Source organism: Patagioenas fasciata, chromosome 3, assembly GCF_037038585.1.
Source record: "Patagioenas fasciata isolate bPatFas1 chromosome 3, bPatFas1.hap1, whole genome shotgun sequence".
Classification (NCBI taxonomy): domain Eukaryota; kingdom Metazoa; phylum Chordata; class Aves; order Columbiformes; family Columbidae; genus Patagioenas; species Patagioenas fasciata.
This window is the reverse complement of record NC_092522.1, coordinates 115557045-115580407: the sequence shown is the minus strand read 5'-3', so window position 1 is coordinate 115580407 and position 23363 is coordinate 115557045. Positions and strand designations below refer to the sequence as shown.

The following is a 23363-nucleotide window of genomic DNA, read 5'->3' as shown; positions in this document are numbered from 1 at the left end:
ATGACCTCTGAGCAGCCCCGTGGCCGGGGCAGCGGGGGGTTTGCAGCGCCCTGCGGCGGGCAGAGCTGCCGTGGAAGAGGCACCCGGCCAGCGGGCAGGTTTTTACTAAACCTAACGCTCTTCAGCAGCATCCTGCCCGTTATTTTAAAGCAGAAAGATGCGTGGGAGGTGTCTGCCCTTAGGAAGAGGGCACACAGATGCCACTGAAACTTGGGGAATTTTTTTTTTGGTCCCGTAAAGAAAAAAGAATAAACGTGGAGGTGAATTAGTGGAGCTTCCGTGCCAAAACATGCACCCATCGGTGTAGTCGTGGCCGAGTGGTTAAGGCGATGGACTAGAAATCCATTGGGGTCTCCCCGCGCAGGTTCGAATCCTGCCGACTACGGTTTCGTTATGCCTTTTTTCCCTCCGTCCCAGAACGTTTTCCTTCCCCCCCACCCCGCTTCCCAGCGACCGTTTTGCACCGAAGCCGCCCGGCAGCAAAACATCCGGCAGGGCGGCCGCTGCCAGCTGGAGGGAAGGGAGGCGGGACCCCGTGACAGCCGGACGCGGCCTCTCCTCCCGGCCCGGCGCCGATCGGGAGCGACGCTGCCGCCTCGCGCCATGCAGCATAGCCCAGCGCCCGCCGTGCTGGTCACCACCAGGTACCGGGGAGGGCACAGGGCAGCGACCCCGCGGCCCGCCTCAACTCCTCCACCACCCCCGGGCGCTGTAGCTGCGGAGCCGCTCGCCGCGGCCTCCCCTTGGCGGGGCAGGGCCCGCGCAGCCGCCCGGAGCAGGGAAGCAGCGCGGCGGGCGGTGCCGCTCGGGGAGCCGGGGACGGGCGCTGAGGGGGAGCGGCGGGCGCGGAGGGGAGTCTGGGGGGCAGTGGCAGAACTGAGGAGAGGCCGATGTGGGCGGCTGGTGTGTGGATTTGCCCTGGGACACTTGGGATCTGTGCGGTTCCGCGAGTTACGTGGGGTTTGGCAGCCGGGAGCGATCGCAGTTGTGCTGTGTGACACCGTCTGTTGGAGTCTGTGATCCTGGTGGGTCTCTTCCAACCCAGGACATTGTGTGATTCTGTGGTAACTTGGGGTCGTTTCCCTTCCACACTGACACTGCTGGGGACCCACCTTCCAGAAACGTCTTTTCTTTGCCAATATTTTGAGGCAGGTCAGAAGGATTTAAAAATGATGCCCGAGGTGCAAAGGGACGTTTGTGAGATGTGGTGTCACTAGAGCCTTCAGCCGACCCTCGGCTCCCTGCGCCCCGACCCCTGGGTCCACCAGGCCTCAGGGAGTTCCTCTGGTTTGAAGTCAGGCCAGGGATGGGCAAAATACGTTTATTCTGTTTTCCCACCTTCTGGAAACCATGCCCTAGGTGGGTGCAGAGGCACTGCTTTCAGTTGCTTTCAGTTTTTAAAACCTCTCCTTTTTTTACCCCTGTGAGATATTTGAGACCACGTGAAAGCAGTTTCCTATCAGATGTGGCATGAGAAACAAGTGTTGATTCAGCAAGGTCTCGCCTCACACATCTGCCTCCTAGGACATAACTAGAAACTATTTCAATCACATTAACTTCAAAACCATTATTTTAATCCTTAAATATTGGCTGTATCAGGGCCTGACTTCCTTTGGAGCGGTGGCCTTGGACCTTCAAACACATCTGACTTAACTCACACGTGTTTTATAGGGCTGACTTTGTATTAGGTTTAGCTTGGAAATGGAAATCCAAACACCTGGATTTATTTTACAGTCAATAGACTTTACCACTTGCAAATTGTCCCACTGGTATTGGAATGCTTTCAGTGATTAAATTGGATATATATGTATGTTTAGGATTAAGGCTTTAGCAACTGAGTGTATTTTCTAGCTTGTGAGATTAGATAGCTGTATAGTTGTGACCTTTTTCACTCTTTACATGTACTGGTTTTCGTTTAGGAGTAGGATTCCTAGTTGCTGTGGTATTATAAATAAATAATAATCTGTATACTTGTAGTTAGACTATACAGAGAAACAAAAATGTTTGCTGGCTAATTTTTGTCTGATATTTTGCCTTCACTTAATGAATAAACTAGTTGTACAATTTTTTTCTTGTTTTGCTATGAAGTGGCTCGTCAGAGTTTGATCCTATCTGGGGTCACCTATAGAAGAAGGAGAATTGTTGGAGCTGGTGCTGCTGACAGGGCTGACTTTATCCAAGCAGAAAGTGCAGAGTCCGCTCTCCCGACCACACAGACAACAGAATAAAGTTTATCTGGTCATAGTGCTTGCATCCCTTACATTGTTTTCTTGCGTAGCAGTGGCTGCTTTCCCTTCTTTCCCGTTTTGATATTTCGGCACAGAATGCAGAGGAACTAAAGTACAAAGCCTTTGCATTACATGCAAATCAAAAGACAGGAATGAAAAATTGTGGCTCTTCCGTGAGCTGTGGAAACTGCTCTGTTCAGCCGACCCTTCCACTGTCACCTGTGGATGCCACATGATCCGATTGTGCAAGCACAGTGTCACTGGTGTGAATGGTCCTGTTGTGTTCAGGTGAAGTCATTCATGTTAGCAAAGTTAACCATGTGCCCAAGTCTCCCCTGAACTGTCTGTATTGAATACAAAAGTGTAATTTAAGGGATACACAAAGTAAATTAAAGAGTAGAAACAATAAACCTCCGAGTCCAATTTAGTCAACCACCTTTCTCCTTTTTTAAAGTTACTAGTGTAAAAATCATTGCGTTTGATGTGAAAAATGAAATGAAACTATATTCTGTCCTGGGATTTGTAGGTGCTGCTTTTGTTTGAATAACAACAATAACAGTATTGAATGAATTAAAACACTGGGGCTGCTTATTTTGAAACTAAGGCATCACAAGAACTAGAGTAAGCTTTGGTTATTATGCTGTACCTGTCTCAGCCTCCCTACGGGTTTCTATTAGTTTAGAATAATTTTTGTATTAAAAAATCCACACAGTCTTGTTGCTATGGAAGAAATAACAGTGGAGGGTTTACTGTAAGAGATGATAAAGAAAGTGATCACAAGGTGTGAAGCAAACAAGCAAAAATATAGCTATTGCCCCTCCCTCTAATCACTTTCCATTACAGTCATTTTAGCTGAGACTTTTAACAACTTTAAATGAAAAACCCTGGGTACAGGTAAGGTACTGGTTCACTCTTTGATGCAGTAGCTCTCGCAGTGAAATTTTTGTCATTTCAGAACATCTGTATGTGGTTGGTATTTTAAGCAAATAAGACCATTCAGGAAGGATGGTTTAGTGGTGTTTTTTCCTTTTATTTACGTTCTGAGATGAAAAGCAGGTTAATTTGTCATTTATACTCTGTGCCCATGTTAACAGAAGTCAGTCACTCCTGAGTACCATCTGACAGATCTTTTTGCTGTCGTAGCTTCAGTCACAACGTTTGAGTGACTGCACATCTGGAGAACATTTCCTCTGATGCAGGTATATTTTAAAAACCCCAGATCCCCCTGATTTTACTGGCAGGTGTCCTTTGAATTACCATTTTGGCTGCCACTGAAGGAGGCAACGCTCCAGATAGTGACAGTTACTTACGGGTTCAATAGACTGCTGTGTGAAAGTCAGGCACCTATGTGTTTATACATAAGTACTATTGATTCTATGTTCAAAGTCCAACAATGTATAACTGAGAACAAAATTTTGTCTGTTAATGTAAAGTCAAGGGTTTGGCTGGCAGAAAATGAGAACAGAACTGGAGCATTGGGTACCTAGTACAAAATCTTGGTGACAGTAGAGCTGTTGTTAAAGCCCTAATGTTTTAAACATGGCTTGCAAAGAGGATTGGGTACAAAATTGGGCCTGTGCCCTTGTTTGTTGCTGTCCGATTTATAGAGAGCTCTCGAGATACTTTTTAAAAAGCTTTTTATTCAGTTTTGCATTGGAGATTCAGAAGCTGCCTTCCTGCGAAAACTCAAGTTTCAAAAGAACTGGTCAAGTTTTTACATGATGAGAGAAGCTTTGAATCTTTGTTTGAAACCAGATGACTTAAGCCTCTTTAAAGTGTATTTTAAGATCGTACGCACATGCATACTTAGATGAAGAACACCTGTGTTAATTAATCTAAACTTCCTAAAGAAAGAGGCAAAAATTCCACAAGACACCTCTGCAATCCACAGGAGGTCCAGGGAAGACTTGACATTCCACATACAGCTAAGGTTAAAAAAAAGGGCAGAAAAATGTTTAATGAAATTTTTTTAACAGTCACTTTGATTTAATAAAAATTGTTCACTCACACATAGGAAGGATGCATACAGGGATGTGTTCAGAGAGTATTCAATGTTCTGGATGATAAACTAATTTCTGCTTCTCTCAGAGTACTTGGTTTCAGCGACAACAGCAGTGAATGCACTATGGCTTGGCACGGGGGTAACTTTGGGGAAAGGGTGGCTCGTCAGTTTTGATTTCCAGTCTATTGAAACAGACTGTTTATTTTGTTAAATATACCATTCTCTGGTGCCCCAACAACAGCTGCTCAGTCTTACTCTTGATGTGTGAGCGCTATAGCACGATCCTGGCATTGCTCTTGCAGAAATGTCGTAAGTAATTCCTTGGGTGGGAATCCAGGGGGAAGTTGATGCCATGTTTCAGTGGATCTGAAGCTGGCAGGAGAAGACAACGTGTTCAGTAAACTGCAGCAGTTCCTTTATTGTCTTTTCCTGCAAGAGGAGTCTTGGGTGGTTCTGACTGTTGGCAGCTCTCAGAGGTTAACGCTCTGATTCTTTGCCTAATTCAGCTGGTTCTGAAAGGACAGGTGGGTTTGTTTTCAGTGGGATTTTCTGTGATACTTTAGCTAGTGTACCTTTCTGCTCTTTGGCAACAAGACTGTCAGGCAGTCAAGACCAAAAGGCAGTTCAGAGAGATCATGTACTCACTCTTAACTTGCTCAGTCCTAGTAGGTATTTGCTTTTCCTCAAGGACTTCCACAAACTGAAACTGTGTGATTGGCCCAGGAGTCTGCTCCCGCAACTTCTGTTTCTATTTCAGGCTTCAATCTAGTTCCTTCGTTGGCTCTTAGAAACCTCACATTGTCTCTGCACTCAAGCAAACTCCTTCTTCCTTTCATGGCCCCCTTCAGCTATTGTCTCTGCCATTCCTGGGGATGTCCTAAGACAAAGGAGAGGTGGGTAGGGCTTGGGGTGAATTCTAGTGAACAGACTTTTGCTTGAAAACAAGGCTAGATGATTGATCATGGGATATTCTCATCTGTCCTGCTGGATAGGACATCATCTTCAGCTCCTGTGAATGAAGTCCTGTTCTGAATGAATCCCCATCTTCTGTTCCCAGAAATGCTGTATTCCTGGCATTTTGTCTGCAGTGGCCCATGGCAGGTGCTTTGGGATAGAGTATCTGAAACAGGCCATGTCCAAATTTGTATTGCTGCAGAGTAGGAACAGTGTCATGTAGGGTCTGTATGGTCTGTCTTTGCACTGACTTCCTTGAGCTTTGAACTGGATCCTTGAGGAGTGTCAGTTAAAAGTCTCCCTGCCAATGCCTAAACTCTGCCTGTGTTTTCTTCCCTAGGCAAATTCAGAATGTGCACACGGGGCTGGATTTGTCAGTGCCAGAATACCAGGAAATCCACGGGAAGATGATGTCTGGCCATGTAGAGTATCGCATTGTCGTTGTAACCCGACTGGCTGCCTTCAAATCAGCAAAGCACAAGCCTGAAGATGTAGTTCAATTTATGGTAAATGTTTAATCAGTGCTGTGTTAGTGATCAGGTTTTTTCTTTCTTAATCAGCTTTAATTATTTTGGTCCTGATGTAGCAGACACTTTGTCATCACAGCCTCTCTGGGTCAAGATCTTTGATAGAACAACACAGTCTGTACCATTCCCACAATAGGAATATTACAGTGTATTAATTAAATTTTTTATTCCAGGAGCTTAAAGCAACATTGACTGTTTTTTTGTTGCCTTTAAGGCATTTTGCACTGTGGGTCAACAAACAGAAACCAATTAAACTTTTTACAAGTTCTCCTACAAAATTAGTTTATCTGATATATGTGTAAGCACTGAGACTTGGTACATAGACATGAAATAGATATGTAATAGTGTATGTGAATGGAGAGAGAATCATGTGCGGCAATAAGAGGAGTTAGCCTTGGAGTAGGTTAGCCCTGACCTATTAGCCTTGACATGGTTTTAAAAATCCTTAGTAAGAGACTTTTATAAGGAAGTGTCTGTATAAAATGTTATTGAGTTGGATTGTCTTTTTCATGATGCTTGCAGAGTAAAGGTTTGAAAACACAGCATGTGAAATTCATTCATCTCTTTTAAGTCATCTGTACATATGCATGTCCGCTCTAGCTGTCTCACCTGGAACTGAGTTGATGGAAAAAGATGCATTTAGGGTACATTTCAATTGATCTGCTTTAGCTGCCTGCTGAACCAGTCCCGAGAAATGTATTTCTCTGTCAGTTGACTGTAAAGAGACTCCAAGGGATGCATCCTGTTGCATGCTGCAAGTGTTTGCACTTTACAGGTGTTTTCGGGATGACTATAGTGTCAGAGCGATGTGAGCGGATGTTTACCTGGTAGACCATTAGCTCTAGTGTAATTCACACTCTGTAGAAGATACCTGAGTAAATGGATGTTTACACAGTCTGATTTGCAGATAAAGCCACATCTGTCAATGTTTTGAAGAGGTGCATGGTGAGGCGATCTCATATATTTATCACACTCCTTATGCTATATATAACTTCATGGTAAAAGCAGCAATGCTGGCATAAGAGTCTATTCTCCCTTCTTGTCCCTGGCTGCTTGCTCTGGCTCCTGCTGTGCTTCCTTCTGTGTGCTGGTGTCATGTACCTATTCTGTAACACTGGCTGAGGAACTAGTCCTGGTTAAAAATGAGTATTTAGGTGTTTGTTATTTAGTACTAATCTACGTTGTTTCTTGAGCCTGCGAGTTGCACAGCCCCATTACAGTTTGTTTTAGGGCAGGTGAAGGTCCAGACATGGGCAGATAAGATGTGAAATCACTTTTTTTTTTTCTGCAGCAAGACCTGCTTATGTCCTATAGTATATCTATGCAGCTCTGTGCAAGAAAGAACCAGACTAAACCCGAGGTGTTAAACTGGCCCACTGTCATCTAACATTTTGCTTCATTTAAGGAAAAATTGATAAAATCAGCTCATCTGTAAAGAGGAGAAACAGACTTTCTACTGTGCCCCCCTGCTTGCTGAGATTGTGCGTTCTCATGTCCGCTCTCTCTAGGAGAATTTTCAGCACTTAGTTGCTCTTCTCAAGTGAGATGAACCTTTGCAATTTCTTCTCTGGTCGGGCCTCCTGACATTTCATTCTTCATGAAGATGAAAACTGCAGTAGTCTGCCCGGAATAACATCTCATCAGATGCATTTTTTTTTTAGCTGACTAAGTCTGATGCATTATATAGTTGGGGTGTGAAAGTAATTTAAAATCCCGAGCTGGGAGGTTGGAGGGTGGATGCTTTGCATCTATTCATTCCATTGGGTCTTTTCTGTATTATTGGAAGGAACGGAGGGATTCACCTGTCCTGACTTATCCTGACTCTGTAAGTTGGATATTTTAATCTGAGTCTGGCCCTGCTTTTATGGTCAACAGGGAGAAAGGGAATGAGTTGACTCATCCTCTGGAAATGCCTCTCTTCTTTGACCATAAAGGGAAAACATTCTACGTGTTAGGCAGCTGGGGTAGGGGGCTTCAGCTCCAGGCTAAAATGCTTAAGGCTTAGTTGAGTTGCACACAACTCACTGTCTATACCACCAGAGGTGCCCTGGGATTTTCCATTTGGTCCTCAGGAGGTTGTGGGTCTCCCATAGGTGCTGTGTGGTATTTGCCTGCCCCACACAAGCCTCTTGTGATACCACGGAGCATCTCACATGGCATGAGATGCAGAACAGTCTGCTCTCTATGATTAGATGCCTGCATTTGCTGTGAATTTCTAAGCTCCCATCCCAGTCAGGGCAGTACTGTAGAGAAGAGTGTAGCTGAGCATCTCTGGTGTGGGGGAATCCACTTCGCTTAATGTACATGGCTGGTACCATTTGAGAAACCGTAAGTTACTCTAGGTGGCGCTGGCAGATGTGACACAGGACTTGGAAAGTTTTGGCACTGTCCTGGAACAGCGCAAGGTAACAGTGCACACCATCCAAGGTACCACTAGCTGCCTGTGCTCAGATGGCTTGAGTTCCAGTCACACCTTGCCAAAATGTAGTGACTATATCTGACTGTCATGAGAGCTGAGACCCCTCCTGCAGCTTTCTTAACCTAGAGGCAAACCCCAGCCCTGTAGCTGCCAGGGGAGGTGAGTTGCACCCGTAGTGTCTGCGTAGTGCCCTGTTCTGCTGGCTGTTGTACCAGCACAAGCAAGAACCACAGCCCTTCCCCAGAGACTTTGCAAGTGATTTGTAAGAGAACCAGGTGACTAGGGAGCAGTAGAGATGAATGAGGTTACACTGGGCAGCAGGTCAAATGTCAAATTTGTATAGTGAGGAGTGGGAGGAGACATCTGAAAGGAGGAAAAAGAACAATGTGTGCCCGTTCTGCATTCCCAAGAATGCGAGCAGAATGAGAGAGGGAACTTGTTGTTGAACTCATCGAATTTGAGAGGCTGAAGGAAGGAGCTGATGGTCACAGTGCTCAGATGACAAGTAGGTTGGAGAAGACGGGTAGGTGTCATAGGGTCTTCATTGGCTCTGGATACGTTAATCTGATTTTGGCTACCTCAGGAGCTAGGTCTGTGTTTTGAGAACCTTTGTCTTTATTTTTCTTCCTCCTTCTTCTCTTTCTCTCCCTGCAGTATCAGCTAAATTGATTTTTCTTGTCTACCTGTTCTTCCACCTGTTTCCAGTTGAAGTGCCTCCCCTGCATGCTGATGCCCTAGGTGGCAGCAGTGAAACTGGCTTTCTGTGCATTAGGCTGTGAGCAACCATAGGTAGCAATGTGACCGAGCAGCATTAGTTGCTCAAATAACTTCTCTGTATCCCCTGGAAAAAGATGGTGAACAGGACAGAAGCATCCTCTAAGCTAGCTGTGTTCTCCAGGCTGTGATTTAGACCACAGTGGATCGACACATGGTAAGGGCCTATGACCAAAACCAGATGAACAGCCCCCAGATTTCAGATCTGACCTGTGGCCTTTGCTGTAGCTATGAGCAATCCAGACTTACCTGTTCCCCATCCTTAATGGGACTATGCAAAATCAGTATCATAGTGTTCCTAATTTAAATGCTTCTGAAGCATTAACAGAAGAAGAAATTAACTTCTGTGATGAATTTCAGATCTATATACTTAAGAACTGGAGGGATTTCTTAATTAAAAAAAAATCATTTGTAAAACAGAGCAAATTGGTTGTAGAACTGCTTAACCTTGAGGTTATATTTGATAATTGAAGGAAAACTCAGCTGAATTTCTTTCAAAGGTCAGAATCCTCTTACCCTATTGAAACAGTGAAATTTGTTTAATCTTTGGTACTGCATCAGAGGTTCTACTGCAAAGGGAAGACATTATTCTTGCCTGTAGAACTGGTATTTTCTGTGAGAAGAAGAAAAGGCTTCATTTATCTTAAATGCATTTTTTCTAGCTACACCTTACCTTTTTCAGCAATTAACTTCTCTCTTCCTAGCCTTATTCAAAATCCACCCTGTCTATAGTGCCTTCCCTTTCTACATGTACCCAGTTAAATTGCTTTTTTACAAATTGCATTTTTTAGTCAAGATCTTTCTTTTTCAAAGCTGAGGAAGTAACTACTGATGTTTGACAGGCATAGCACATTTTTGGGAGGAATTTACTATAGAACTGTCTTCCTCTCTTATTATGAGGGTGTGTGAGTACATGGTTATGTAATCATCTATGTTTTCATCATTGCCTGTTTGCATATGTTGTCCTTCTTTCTGTGGGCCTCAAAATCTGTGTGTTGGAGTTGCTATTTCCTGAACATACAAGTGTGTTGTAAAGATAAATTCCTTCACATTATAACCTCTGTGTTGTGAGAAGGAAAAAAAAAATCCCAGCTCAGTGTAGCGATAGTTTCAGGATCTGCTAAGAATTCATGTTAATTAAAAAGAAATACTAGAGTGCTTGCTCTTCTGCTGGGCAAAACAGGTGGGGAGAACAGCATGTGGTCGTGTAATTAAAATCCACCAAAATCCAAACCCATGAAGTCACCAAGCAACATGAATTCTGGTGTGGCTTGAACAGGGAGTCTACAAGTGAAAGGTTGGTTTGTGCTCTCTGTGAGAAGGGGTGCTTTTGATTCCTGAACCCAAAGCTGGTGGCTGTATAAAGGACAATGCTGCTGTACCTCCGCTTTGTGACAGTGTTAAGAAGTGGGCTTGGTAAAAGAAAGTCACAGTAGCCCTAAGTATTTTGTGAAATACTGTAAGATCAAGAGTCCTCTTCACTAGTGTGCATTGGCTGACCGAAGGGCTTGGGTTAGTTCTGAGATCTCAGTTTCCCTGAAATCCTTGAGAAATATATAAAGCATATGAAGGCCAGTTTGAGGTCAGAAATAGGGCATTAAAAGGAGCCTAGGGAAAAAGGAAGCATTAAATCCCCTTAATACTGAGTAAGATCAAATTCTCCTGTGCACATCTGACAGTCGCAGGTTCATATCCTGCAGGCATTCTGGTGTGTGTACTCTCATGCATGAGCTTCTCCTGAAGAAGGGGGCAAGGCACATGCATGAGATTTGAGGGATTAGCAGCAAACTTCAGGCTTTCACTTTGAACTTCCCGGTGGTTTTCTTAACCTTCTAGCTATATTTGATCATATTCAACTTACTTATTTGTTCCTGTAAAAAAATATTCAAAACCCATCCTTGCCTCTCAGTTCTATGTTGGATGTTAATTGTTACCGGCAGATAGGGTCTTGACCTGGCAAATATGCACATGCTTTGCTGTATTTGCATGATTAACTCCTTTGAAGTGAAGTAGATTGAGCCTTTGATATTGTGACTTGACAGAACTCCTTGAAGTGCATGCACTCAGGTGGTTGGGGTTTTAGCTGAAGAGTGTTCACAGAGTTCAGTTAGAGACATGGAGGGGGAGAGGATAAGTACAGGATCAAGGCCTAAAGGGATTACAGGCAGCAGAAGAAAAATATTTCCATATTAATCAAGTGAGACCTTGTACACTTAATAGGATTGATGGAATGTTCTTTCAAGCAGTGTTTGTTTTTTTATCTTGACATTTTGGGCCACAGGATACATCAACTCTTTTCAAATGCCTATGAGTGGTAACCAGGAAATGCACAAATTAATTTTGCTACATGCTGATACTCCTTTCTCCTGGAAAATTGCCAGAGGATGTAAAATTGACGAGGTACAAGATTGTCACAGCAAAGCAGTGCTTTCTGACTGGTGAGGTGTGAGAATGCTTTGGGTGACACATGAGACTTGACCTGAGAAAATACAATCTGTGAGACCCCTGCGTCCCCAGTGCAAGACAGACATGGACCTGTTGGAGAGGGGCCAGAGGAGGCCACAAAAGTGGTCACAGGGCTGGAACAGCTCTGCTGTGAGGACAAGCTGAGAGAGTTGGGGTTGTCCAGCCTGGAGAGGGCTCTGGGGAGACGTTACTGCAGCCTTTTTGAATATATAAAGACGACTCCTAAGAAAGATGGAGAGGGACTTTTTACCAGAGCCTGTAATGAAGGGACAAGGGGCAACGGTTTTAAACTGAAAGAGGATAAATTTGGATTAGACCTAAATAATAAAGCTTTTATGATGATGGTGGTGGTGAGACACAGAAACAGGCTGCCCAAAGAAGCTGTGGATGTCCCATGCCTGGAAGTGTTCAAGGTCAGGCTGGACAGGGCTCCCAGCAACCTGATCTAGTTGAAGATGTCCCTGTCCATGGCTGGGGGGTTGAACTAGATGATCTTCAGAGGTCCCTTCCAACCCAAACTATTCTGTGATTCTAAATGCATCAGGCTGAGGCTGATGGATTCAGCAAGTCTTACTGCTGCATTTCAAGCACCAAAACCAAGGTAAAGATGAGTGAAGATGTAGAGCAGGCTGCAGCAGCTGGGATTTGAGGCAGAGGACCAGGAGGACAAGACCTGCAGCAGTCAGGAGCTTGCAGGGGCCAGCACCAGGCTTAGGTAAGCGAGGTTTGGGCTGGAGGTTTAAGATCTGGCCTGTGTGGTGGGTTATCCCAGCAGAGGGCATCCCCACACCGCTGGAGATGAGCTCGCAGGGTGTGCTGCGGCTGTTGGGCAGCACCTTGTGTGCTTTGGACACAGTGTTATCAACTTGTGTGCTGTGTTGCCTGGCAGGGTTACTGGTGGTGGTCAGAGCCCATGCAGATTCACAAAGGCTCAATTGTCGATATGATGCTAGGGTGTGCATTTACTTTAGGTTCAGTGGTGTAATTAGACATAAATTGAGATTCATTAATAAATTACAGAGCTTGAAAGAGGAGGAATGAAAATTAAGTGGGGAAAGAAATAAGTTTGTATGCATCAGTTCATTGTTACTTTTGGAGTATTTTAAAGCTGTTTTGGCATAGTCTTGTTGATTGGCTGCTGTCTTGTAATGCTTCTAGACATGAATTTGTTATTTATTATTGAAATTAATTAGATGTTGAACATTTTTCACAAATCAGACTTGATTTTTTTTTTTTCCTGGGTGGAGGGTAATATTGTTTATTCTTTTGAAAAAGTACCAGTGAATTCCTCACCGACCTTACATTTGTGCTTATATAGTGTTTTTGGGAGATGCTCTGGTGTTGTACCCTGTTCAGACTGCTACTGGAACCTAGCAAACTAGAAGTGTACAATTCAGAAATTCCAGAAATCCTTTCTTCTCTCTTTTTGGGGCATTTCTCAAAGGGAGTATTGTCTTATTCTGGGAACACTGTTTTATTGCCATCACTTTCGTGCTTGGCTGCTGAATTGCACGTCAGTCCCTGCACATTGTTGCTCACACTTACCTGTGTTGCTTACAGGAAATGAGGTGAAAATTCTTGGGTTTTATACTGCTGTTGACTCAGGTTTGATTTTGTGCTTCAGATCTTTCCTGTGGAGCTGCTTGCCTTTTGTGACTGGTCACTGACCCCATACTGAACATCGCACAACTGAATTGCAAATATATTTCGAATCAGCTCTCTTTGTTGATAATTACTGCAAAAGGCAGGGATGCATGAAAGCCAAGGTGGTTATTGCTCTTTATGCTTATGTGCAATTTAGGAAACTAGCTGAGGTGTGTCAGGACCTGTTCTCTAGGCTGGAGGACAGCTGTTGCAGTCTGATTGCATCCATGGTATGAAACTTTCTTACCCCGTGGAATGGGCATCAGAACCCAAACTGGCTACTGAGTGGTCTCTGCACTGGACTAAATCTTGGGCTGAAAAAATATCTGTAGGAGTGCCAGCTGCCCGAGTCCAAACTGTGCCAGACATTGTCAGGTTCCAGTGGTCACTGTTGGTCTCTTCTCCCAAGTAACAGGTGGTAGGACAAGGGGAAATGGCCTCAAGTTGCACCAAAGGAGGTTTAGATTGGATACTAGGAAAAACTTCATGAAAAGTGTTGTGAGGCATTGGAACAGGGTGCCCAGGGAAGTGGTTGAGTCGCCATCCCTGGAGGTGTTTAAAAGATGTGTGAGGTTCCTAAGGACATGGTTTAGAGGTGGACTCAACAGTGTTAACGGTTGGACTTGATCTTAAGGTCTTTTCCAAACTATATAATTCTATGATACTAATAGAGACTCTCAGGTTCCAATGCCTGGCAGTATGCCCTTATACTGTTTAGTTTGCTAATATAGATGCAGCATATGAGTTCTGGGTTAATCTATACCTTGTTTTCCTTCTATTTCTATGCTTTTTCTTAGGCTGACTTTCTTTTATCACTGTGTTGGCAGAACTCTGACTTCTCCCATCCTGCTATGTAGTGCTTGAGTCTCTGTATCTTTTATGTTGCAGTGTTAATTAGAATTCCCTCCACTACAGTTCACCAACATGTGTCACATGAGGATCAGAATTGGACCCTAGTAGACGATCAGTCACATACACACTCCGCTAGCACTAGTTTTTGGGGTTGTGTTTTTTTAATCTGACTCTGTATTTGTTGAAACACATTATTAGATTAGGGGGCTGTGGAGAACCATGATGAATATACTGTCTGCGTAACACCAGCGTCACGGAGGCTGACAGTCACACTCCATTATACCTGTAATGTCAGTTAGAGATAGTGTTATGTTTGCGTGGGATTTTTTTTGTGTTGATTTTTTAAGGTATTGAATTTAAAACTTGAAGTGGAATAGAAGCAACCCCATTTCTAACCACTGTTCCCATGGTTATCGCATTCCTTCTAATATCTTGGGCCTTGTTTCTCCTCAGGCTTCCTGTCTTTGTCTGAAGAAGCAATGACTCCATTCACTGCTGGCATCGTCTTCTCCCTGTATGAGAACCTGTGGGGCATGGCCAAGTTGTTGGTTTTTATTTTCTCATGGATAAACTGAATAGTCAGGGGTCAGATGAGGCCTTTGCCCTTTGATTTCTGCATTAACTGTTCCGCAGGGCAGCAAATGTGCCAGTTTTTCAGGCCTTAACAGCCAGAAGGGCACTGAAGCCCACCTTATCGGCGAAATGGGTCTTCTGGCTCAATGGTGAAAAGGTTCAGGCTGCTTCCTCTATCAGATCCCTCCCTGGCTGGGATTCTTTTTCTTCTGTCTCTCAGGGCTGGGCATCATATAGCTCATTTGTAGTGGACAAGGATTTTTGCTGTCAGAGAAAAGTATCTGGAGCAGTGATCTTCTCTGTATTTTGTTAGTTGATGAGTCAGAAAAATGAACACTGGGTATCTGGCAATGAATTTCAGTTCCATTAGGGAGGGGATTTTAGTAACAGAAGACTGGCAACAATGCTCGGGGATTCACTATGTAGATAACAGGCTTTTACTAGGCTGTATATAAAACTCCTTGGTAATACATGTTTTCCCGCTTCAGCTACCAGGGTTAGTGTTTCACAGTGCTTAAACTGCTCCTCATGTCTCCCCTGTAAAGAAACTCACCCGGGCAGCGTGTTTCATTGCAGGTTTCCAAGAAGTACAGTGAGATCGAGGAGCTCTACCAGAGACTGGCAGCGCGGTATCCACAGGCTTCTCTTCCACTCTTGCCTAGAAAACTTCTCTTTGTGGGGGAATCTGACATCTGTGAACGAAGAGCGATGTTCAATGATATCATGAAATTCATCTCAAAACATGAGGATCTAGCAACAAGTCCTGAGTTACTGGAATTTTTAGGTAACTAAAAGATCTGAGTGTCCCCTCTCCCACAAATGTGCTTGATAAAAGCGTTATTAAGTTCTTAACTCAGGTAGTCAGAAACTAGAGAATGCCAGAATCAAGGCTGCCACTGAAAATATCCTCTTATACATCTACGATGCTGTGTAGTGATACCTGCTGGTGTTTTCCCCTCTTCTCAATGGACACATGCTTCATTCAGAAGTAGTCATAGCACAGTGCTCACTTTGAAAATATCTGTCCCACTGTCTCTGCTTTCCCTTGGGCATCTACCTAAGCTGTGATTCAGAACACGTAAATTCAAAAGGCTAAATAATCATCTCTTATCAGTGGAGAGATGGATCCTAAAGGGACAGTGCAGGGTCTCCCTTAGTGATCAACTGTTCCACACTTTGTCTGGTTTTCATTCCTAATGAAATTGCTAGACCTTGCTGAAGAGGGTCCTAAAGCAAATTATCGACCCTGAGAAAGATTTGAATAAAATGCAGATTCTTTACTAGCTAAACCCATTCTCTGGCCTTTTTTTTTTTTTTTAATTTTCCTTAGCCACATGTCCAGATCCTGTTGCCTCTTCCAGGGTTTCATATAGTTCCTTTCTTATGTTCCTCATGCATAGCAGGGAGTCATTGAATGAATGGAACAGATGGGCTGTCTGTTCTTAGTTCAGCTGAGAGCTGCTGAGCAGAGAATACTGCAGCCTGGTGCTCTGCAGCATTCGCAGGGTAGCGTTAGTTTAAGGAACGGAAGTTGCAAGGTGCTGGCAAGTCACCATGTGTGAACAGCCGATTTTGGTGAAGTGTCAAGTGTGGCCAGATTAGAACTTCAGTGAGACTGGCAGCTTCCTAAAGTCAAAGGGGGCAAAACTGCATAATATTTGGCAAAATCCAAAGGGTTCAGAAGGGTTTTGGAGTGTTTGGTTTGTGGCTTTTTATTATTTTTTCCTTGGCAGTGTTCTCTTGAAAGTAGACCCCTTGCACGGAGAATTCAGAATTTGTGTTGATTAACCTTTGCATTCTTACTAACCTAACATGTCTACAGCTGAATTAGTTTGGACTGTTTTTATATTGTGGACAGCTTGGGTGAAAGTAAAGTGACCTGTTCATCGCAATCTGCTTTAGAATAATCTAAGTCTCACCCAACCAAACCAGGTGGAATTCGGTACAGACACTGCAGATCCTCAAGCAGGTTGTGTACGCTTTCCTTAGAGGTGCTGCAGACACAGTTGATACATTCAGGGTTGATTAGGAAGAATCAACATGGTAAAACCCAGATGACTGTGGGGATAAGCAGCATCCAGACATCCACTGCCCACCCTGACCAGCACTCGCTTGCCTGCAAGAAGAGCATAAGACAACTTGATAGGTGTAGACACACACATTTAGTTGATGAAGTCTGCCCTGGGTGGTTTGGCAGGTGCAAGCATGAAAAGCTGGGTGTGATGAGTCTCTCATGCCATGTTACTTTAACAGTCAAAAGGATGAAACCAGAAATTTTATCCATCAGGGTTTTCGCTAGCCTATTTTTAGCTAGTCTCAGTATTTTAAACTGCTTTCCTGAGCATCCAGAGACTCCACAGCAAGGAACAGTTCTCTCCTCATTCTCCTGGGCTTTGCACATTAGAAGTACAGTGAGAAGACTTGGTCTGTTTGCTGAATTTGCGCAGTTGGATGGATCTTGCATACTGAAGGGAGTTAGAACATCAGGCTTCATTTTTAAGACTAAATTGAAGAGTTGCTGTGGAAACCTTTGTATGCTGTCCAGTGTGCTTTAATTGTAGCCGAAATTAGTTAGTAACAAAAAGTGGACTTTATTTCAACTAGCTATGTGAAACTTATCTAACTACATCTAAGCAGAGTATTTACGGTCACTCTGTAGCCAGTGGAGAGAAATAGGCACTTCAGAGGGAAACTCCTTCTCGAACAACTTTGGGTGGGATGAATCACCCTGTGGAAATTCTATTGTTTCTATTGACTATAGAGGGAACATAAATAAGCAGATTAGACATGTGCTGCTATGTCTCAGATAAAATTCATTTCCTCTGTCTTTTCTCTTCTTAACTACTTTGAATCAGTAAACAGATCAGGCACATAATGACACATCAGTGGATGGAAGGGACAGTCAAGAATGTTGAAAGAGTTTCAGAAAAAGTTATCATGTCCTTCATTCCCCAAGCAAAACCATCAGGAACATGTGAAAGGTATTAAATAAAACGTAGTTATCTTGTGTACTTGGTTTTGCATCCGTTACTGTATTTTGCAGGAACAAAATCTACTAGTGCCATTGACTTCAAGGGTAAAAACATTCCTGATGACAAGGAGAAAGAAGATGAGGAAAATGAAGCATTGGATTTTTTCAAAGAGGAGAAGACGCCCGACTTAATCTCACAGCTTTCATTAGTGGAAAATGCCAAGAAAGGGGGAGAAAAAGAAAAGGAAGAGGAGGAAGAAGAGGAAGAAGATTTAGACCCTCTTGGTATAATAAGGTATGCCTGATAGTGCTGTTGTTATTTCGTTTTTAGCCTAGTTTTCTAAACTGTCCCCTCATCTGAACATTTTATAACATTGACCACTTTCAGCTGAATTTCACAGAGGAGGAAAAGCCTCTGCAGTTCGTGAAGGAAGGTGCCTTGATAGAGGGAAGAGACTTTGTAGCATTTCTTTACTGCATTCCTTAGGAAGCCCTTATGTGAAGGTGTCACATGCTAAATGCTGCTGAGGCATAAGCAAAAAACAGCTAGAGAAACAGTAACTGAATCAAAGCTTGCTGAAGTTTGTATCTGGATTTGCTTACCAGTCCAATAATTTTCAGACATTTTTTTTACTTCAGGGTAGAATTTCTTGCCTAATTCCCAAAAACTTTCTTGACTACTGAAGCCTGGAAGCAAATTTAGTTTCTCAGTGGCTGGGATCATGAGTCGTGACTACTTTTTTTAGGGTGTCTCAGGCTTTAGATGCCCAAGTAGGAAAGACTTAGCTGTTCTTGGTCTTCAGTAAGCACTGACTGGCTCAGCTGAGTTGTTTGAGCCGCCCACAGTCACCGGCCACTACTGGATGTTGTCCTGGACTCAGACAGTATTTCCAATGCTTCTTCACAGTAATAGACAGTAACTGATAGTAACAGGCCAGAGCCCTCTCTTACTGTTTCCCAATTATCTTGAATCATTTCCAAGGGGATAATTTGCTCCAGGCTCTAAGCTGGAGTCTCTCACACTAAGTCAGGTCAACTACAGTGATTAATACTGGAAGCGTCATTTGGACTTTGCTCCTGCTGTTATGATCATATGTAATTGTTGATGTCCAGATATCATCGATTTTACTTGAAGTGTTTAATCCTTTACATATCAACAGAAAACTTTAAATATTATTCTTTTGAAAAAACATGTGCTTAATTGCTCAGCATCAAAATTTTTCTTTTGTTGAGGAAGAGTTTAAAAAAGTTAAATAACTATTTACAATGAGAAGTTAGATAAAGCAGTGCTTCCCACAAAATGGTCCTTAGTTGGTAAGTTTACAAAAGAAGCTGTCCTTTTTTGGGTAGGAAAATGATATATTGGGTTAGCAAACGCAGTGTTGTATTTTCCAAGTTACAACGAGTATAAGCTGTAAAGAACTTGCCGTTCCAAAACAAGCAAGAAGTTTGCTTTTCTGCTCTGCACAGTTTGACATAGCATTTGAAAGTCTGTATTATTTTGGTCTTTTAATGCATTGAAGGATGACAAGATCTGGTATTTAATCCTCATTTTGTTTATTGCTTCCATTCCTTTCGAGGACAGAATTATTGCTGAATCAGAATAACTTCACTTATATAAGGAGTATGATTTTCACTGGTACGGCCCTGCAGCATGACATGTTATGCAGTCATGTTTTTCACTCTAAACCAGTGGTAGGCTATCTATTAAAAAAAACTCCATATGTACTTATTATTATTTTTGTAAATCTCACATGTACAGTGTCGAGGCAGAAACGTGACAGTGGAAATGAGAATCCTGACTCTGATTTTACGTTGTCTCTGTTGTCCTATGACTCATCCTGCTTCCATGGAAGATATTTTCAATTTACATCAGTGGAGATCAGATTGGACATAAGCATCGTATCCCAGCTTTATTCCATCTAGTAATAGGTGTCTGGGTAAGAGGCCAAAGGCAAGAGCTGTCTCTCAGTGGATGGGCAGTTCTTGGGTGACCATTTTTGTCTGTCTTCTATGCACATTAAAATGTTAGGTGCTTACATGTTTTAAAGAGGGAGCTTGCAGGCCTCACAACTTTAGTGCTTCACATGTGCTTGCAGTTACTTCGGGATGGGGATGAATAAAAAAGGAGGTAATGCAGACTGGACAATTATGTTTAGTAGCAAACTGCTCCTTAATGCCTAGTAAATTCAGGTCGAAATAAGTAATAATCCATGATCCTTTCCCTTTGAAAACATGTAATGTCAGCACGGAAACAAGCTCGTCCATTCCAAGTATCATCAGCGGCCAGCGGAGCTCTGACCTAAATTGAATCATGTGTTTGGCATAATCTCACAGGTTTTTTCTTTCTGGATGAGGATGAAACCGCTCCAGTAGCACAGGCCTCCATATGTTGTCATCACGCTTCATTTGGTAACAACTTTTCCTCCCAGGCCAGAAGGCTGTGACTTGGATTTGGCCCAGCACTGCTGCTGTGCTGCTGAACCACCACATAGCCAGTTAAATATACTGACCTTAGGGGTAAAATGCACAACTGGGTTATCTTTTTTTCTGGTTTCGTATTGCTGGTGATCATCCAGGTGGAAGCTCACAGTGGTGTGGTTCCTTTTGCCTGGAGGAGACATCCCAGTTGTGCTGGTTCTCTCTGTCGCGTTCAAGACTGTGTCTGAGTTGCTCTTTCATGTCTGGTTGGCAAATCACTTGCGAGTTCTGCTCTTCAGCTTTTGTGGATATAAGTGGGGGTCTCCAAACTGTGTTTCCTTGGTGTATGATTCTCATGCCCCAAAGCTTGCTTTCTGTGTTAGCAGAGTCATTTTGGACCATGTCCGGAATTCTTAGCAACAGAAAGACTCGCTTTTTTCTTGTTTAAATCAGGGGCATATCAAAAACCATAATACTTATTTCTGATTAAGTTTTCAACTTTTAGCCCCCCTCCTCCTTTATTTTTATCCCCAGAGCTGGTTCTTCCTAGAATAAGAAGTGCTAAAAATTAGGTTACATTTGTGGGGTGCAGTGTTGAAATTCATTTGAAATATGTTTTTCTAGGTGTGCGCTTTCTCCTCTTCACCCACTGCCCTTCTTGATAGTTTGGACTATTGTTATTCCAGTGTGTTGTCATGAGTTACTCTCCAAATTTTCTTGGACATTTCTAGCAATCTTTTCAACTTCGGACGAAATGTACAGGTCCTCTAGGAACAAGTGCTCCTAATACAGAGTAGGATGCTCCTTTGACATCAGCTGTGCAGCAGGGAATGAATATAGTGTACTCAATTTTGTAGCAATAACACATTTCTAGCTCTGTTTCATTTTGCTTGGCAGTGTAAGTGTACAGTGACTCGTAAGTCACAAAGCTGTCATAGCCAAACTATTATTTGTTTTTTAAAGTTTTTTAGAGTCTCTTTTATTTTCCTTTTTACTTTTTTTAAATTTTCTGGTAAGCCACAATCATTAGAATATCCCTTCATTAAAATGTTTTAATTCTTTTACACGTGGGAAGTCAGATATGTATTTTACTCCACATTGTAGGGACAATATTAGGTATATTGACTTATCTTTGTCTCTGTTGTTCTCCTTAAAGTGAATGCTATACTGCTCTTTATCACTCTATATCTATCTCAACATTTGCAGATACATAATTTAACTGCTTAGTAGGCTACCACAGTGCTTTGACAATATAGCTGGGTTTTTAAAGGTGCAGTATCTTTTAATACTGCTGTCTCTTAAAGGATTTTCCTCATAAATTGCAAAATACTACTGTGTGGCTAGTCACAGTTGCAGGGGTTTCTCCAGCTGAAATGCCTTCAGGAATGAAAGAAGCAAGAACACAAGATCCAAAAGAGGTTAATCCTGGGAAAGGAAAGGCATGGAAGGTAGCCACAAGACAGAAGAGCTATTCACCCACAGCTAGGATATTCTTGATAAGACTGCTGAAAATTCTGCAATGAAAAAAGGTGTAATTTGCCAGTGACTCGAGAGAGGATTTGCATGGAGTGAAAAGAGCAGCGTGGAGCAAGAATCTGGAGTAGTATCGATGCTGATCAGCTCAGCTGTGCCAGGGCAGGATCTGGCCATGTCTACGCCATTACATTCTCCTGTCCTCCAAATTAGGTTTGCTATGTCCAGAATGCCCAGTGGGAATGGCTGCTGGCCTAGGCTGTCTCCTTCTCTGGAGACATTCAAACCCACCTGGACACCTTCCTGTGTGATCTGCTCTGGTGAACCTGCTTTAGCAGGTGGGCTGGACTGGATGATCTCCAGACGTCCCTTCCAACCTCAACCATTCTGTGATTCTGTGATTAGGATGGCTTAGGAGCAGGTAGGTTGTCCCGTGCCAGGGGAGCACCAAGGACTGTCCAAACAGTTGAACTGTAGAACTAAACTCCTGTGGTCAGGCCCAAGGGTGTGAAGGAGTTACTAAACAAAATAGTATGGCCCTGAGCTCCCCTTCCCCCAGGGTTAGCTTTGTGCCTGCTGCAGTGTTTGCTCTCAGTCTGTCCGGAGGGTTCCCTGGGGTTTTGCTTTCTATAGGGAATTCAGGCAACTGGCTGTGGATTTTTTCACTTGATCCAAGCAGGACCAAGTTAGGCATTTCTAGCTCTGAATCTTAAACCAGTTTAAAAACTACATCACAATAACTGAATTTGATTTTATCTTCTCCCTCTGTGGATGAACTATGCAGTTTTACTGTTTGTAGGCTGAAGCCAAGAGCTTTAGTATCTCTTTCTTCTCACTTTTTAGTTAAACCCACAGTATTCAGTACTCATATTCAGTTTACTCCAATAAACCTGAGACGGCAGCTGATTAAAATGACTCAGAACCAGCTCCTCTGAAGAAAGCAGCAACAATTTTTCTGAAGGAGTATTGCTGCTTCATGGGTTAAAGCATGCAGCAGCCCTGTGCATTCATTTCTTCAGCTGCAATTAACTTCTGAGGTAATATTCGCTCACCAGCTTGGGAGAACCCACCTTTTCCTGTGATTTCCTTTCTGCCTCCATCAGTTCTCCGCAGCCCCTGCAGGAGCCTCTCCTCCGCACGCCGTTCCCTCCCTTCCGTCCTTTTTCCTTTGCCTCCCTAAATCTTTCAGGGACAGCTTATCCTCCCTCAGCCCTATTTTTTTCCTGGCAAACTGCACAGAGGTGGGTATTCCCCAGGCAAGAGCTCTTCTATCTCCTTGGCTCTCCTGGAGAGTTTCTGTCTCTGCTCTCCACCTTTGCTATTGTTTTAGCGGATTTCCCCTCGTGGCTTCTCATCCAAATTGGTGCCTTCCCAGAGGCATAAAGGCACGTGGGTAGGTGGAAGGGTTGCATCTGTTGTGTATAAATACAGATACAGCTGACTCCTGAGAATAGCTAGGAAGGGATGGGACTGGTGAGGGCTGACCTTTTTGGGGCTTTCTGCCAAATGTTTTTTAAAACCTTGTAGCTAGTTGCTGCTGAGGTCAAGCTCAGCCAGTCCTGGTGCCAGAGGTTTGCTGTTGCTGCGTTTAGTTGATAAGGAGATTATTAAAGGACCTGGGGCCTTTTCTGGCTGCAGATGAAGTGGGCGATGGCTTTGAGCAACAGATTGTCAGGGAAGGAGCAGCCAGGCAGCCCTGGCCTCGCCAGAGCCATGCACAGCCAGGTGGGCTGCAGGAGGAGGTGAATTGGTGCACAAGCCAGCGGTTTCTGGGTTGTGTCCTTCACTTTCAGGTCTCCCAGCCCCTTAGTGGCAGCTAGGCTAGAGTTAAACTCCTGAGCTTTTCCTCTCCCTCTCCTGTCTCTGGGGGAGAAATAGATGGCAACGTTTGATCTTGCTTCTTTTGCAGTAACCTTGGGCTGCTGAGAATGGCTGACAAAGAGACAGAAATTGGCTTAACAGAGCATCCTACATTTAACATCTTTCCGAGTGGTTTTACTGACAGAGTGCTCAGAGCTGTAATAGGTGAGGGCAATATGCTTGCCAGTGGATTTTTACC

The 23363-nt window shown here is 43.5% G+C and overlaps 1 protein-coding gene and 1 non-coding gene across 3 annotated transcripts in view; both read left to right on the top strand.

Moving 5' to 3' along the window:
- The first annotated feature begins 303 nt into the window (after positions 1-303).
- On the top strand, positions 304-385 carry TRNAS-AGA (transfer RNA serine (anticodon AGA)). The gene has a single exon. It is a non-coding gene; the product is annotated as a tRNA-Ser (tRNA).
- Positions 379-23363, top strand: part of HS1BP3 (HCLS1 binding protein 3) — a 53383-nt gene continuing 30398 nt past the window's right edge. For both annotated transcript variants that reach the window (XM_065835849.2, XM_071807096.1), the window contains exons 1-4: positions 379-644; positions 5525-5690; positions 15016-15223; positions 17483-17705. In XM_065835849.2, the coding sequence (XP_065691921.2) occupies positions 394-644; positions 5525-5690; positions 15016-15223; positions 17483-17705 (848 nt within the window). In that variant the 5' untranslated portion in view covers positions 379-393. The remainder of the gene's footprint in view (positions 645-5524; positions 5691-15015; positions 15224-17482; positions 17706-23363) is intronic.